Source organism: Elephantulus edwardii, unplaced genomic scaffold (assembly GCF_000299155.1).
Source record: "Elephantulus edwardii isolate Elephantulus edwardi_28Jun2011 unplaced genomic scaffold, EleEdw1.0 scaffold00048, whole genome shotgun sequence".
Lineage (NCBI taxonomy): Eukaryota > Metazoa > Chordata > Mammalia > Macroscelidea > Macroscelididae > Elephantulus > Elephantulus edwardii.
The window spans coordinates 685245-686688 of NW_006399798.1; the positions used below are offsets into that span (position 1 = coordinate 685245).

Sequence of the window (1444 nt, forward strand, 5' to 3'; positions counted from 1 at the left end):
AGCTAAGAGCCACAGCCCACTCCACTCCAAATCTACAGCTCACCCAGACATGGGTCTGTTTTACCCGAAACCATGGTGGCCCTTCAACCTCCCCAGACCTCAATCCTCCCCAGCTGTCGCCCACCACTGTCAGCCACAGACCTCTCCTGTCACCCAGGAGACCTACAGCTCCCCCGACTCAGAAGTCAGCCTAACAAACCTCCTCCTACTCACCCCAACCCCAGTGAGCCTCAAGGCTCCCCCAGACCACTATCCTCTCCAGCTGTCCCCACCACTGACAGCCACAAACCGCTTCTCCTGCCACCCTGAAACCTTCTCATCCAAGACATGAAAAATCCTTTCATCTCAAATCATGGAGCTTGTCACAGCTCCCCCAGACCTTCATCCTCCTCAGCTACCCACAGCCGCTGCTGATGCTTGCTTCCCAGGCTCGCCTCTTGGTGAAGTCAGTGCACAGAGCAGCCTCCAGAAGAGTCCCCTGTGCCTCCAGTCCTGCTGCCCCCCCTTCCTGCAGTGTGGACACTGTCATCTGACCGATATGGCCTCCATGGGGTTTCGCTGGTCTCAGTAGAACCTACACCCCAAGCAGAATCACCCTGTCCTAGCACCGTGTTCCCGAGCCCATCACCGCTACACCACCCACTCCAGGCCTCTGTCCTGAAACAGCCCTGCCCCACCATGCCATCTGCTACTTCCTCTCCGTCCCCCCACTCCCCACCACTGCCCTATGACCTCGTGCACAACTAGACCCCCACCCCAACTGCTACCCCCTCCTTATCACCCCCCACTCCCCGACTCTTCTCAACTCTCCATTACTCTTACGGTCCCCTGCCCCCACCCCTGCTCACACTCCTCCACCACCCTCTCCTTCCTCACAGACCCCATGGAAGAGTCCTCCTCCTGTCCTACCCTCTCCTGGCTTCAGGGGGACAAACTTTGCTGAAGCTTGACACTGGGAGTCCCTCTGTAGGAGCAACCCCTCTCTAACCCTCAGCAGCCCCAGGTGGAAGTCCCTTTAGGTCCTCTGATGGGCTGGGATGTAAAGTTGAGGGTAGAGAGGGAAGGAGGGAGGCCAGACCACAGCATGTGAACGGGGCTACTTCCCAGAGGCCGTGGAGGTCTGGTGCCAGGAGGTCCCTCCTCGCCAGTTTGTCTCTATGCCCTGACAACCCGAGACTTCTGAGCAAAGACCAGGATGACCTTTGGCTTCTCTACAAGCTGGGAAATTATGGACAGTGAAGTGTCCTGGGACCCGGCAAGGCCTATGGGTGTGACCTGTCCCCTCCACAGCCTGGGACGACCCCACCTGCACCGACGGAGTGGTGTCGGTGTCACAGGGCGAGCGAGCGGTGCTCACCTGCATCATTGCCAACAGCTTCACCCACGTGAATGTCTCCCAGTGCAGCAGCCAGGACAACTGCCAGCAGATTCTCAGTGTGGAGGC

The 1444-nt window shown here is 58.8% G+C and overlaps 1 protein-coding gene across 1 annotated transcript in view; it reads left to right on the forward strand.

The window, feature by feature from the left end:
- The window catches only part of LOC102854789, a 30964-nt gene that overhangs the window by 18392 nt on the left and 11128 nt on the right, over positions 1-1444 (forward strand). Inside the window, exons 15-17 of the mRNA XM_006886307.1 lie at positions 158-223; positions 395-440; positions 1291-1434. Of these exons, the coding sequence (XP_006886369.1) occupies positions 158-223; positions 395-440; positions 1291-1434 (256 nt within the window). The remainder of the gene's footprint in view (positions 1-157; positions 224-394; positions 441-1290; positions 1435-1444) is intronic.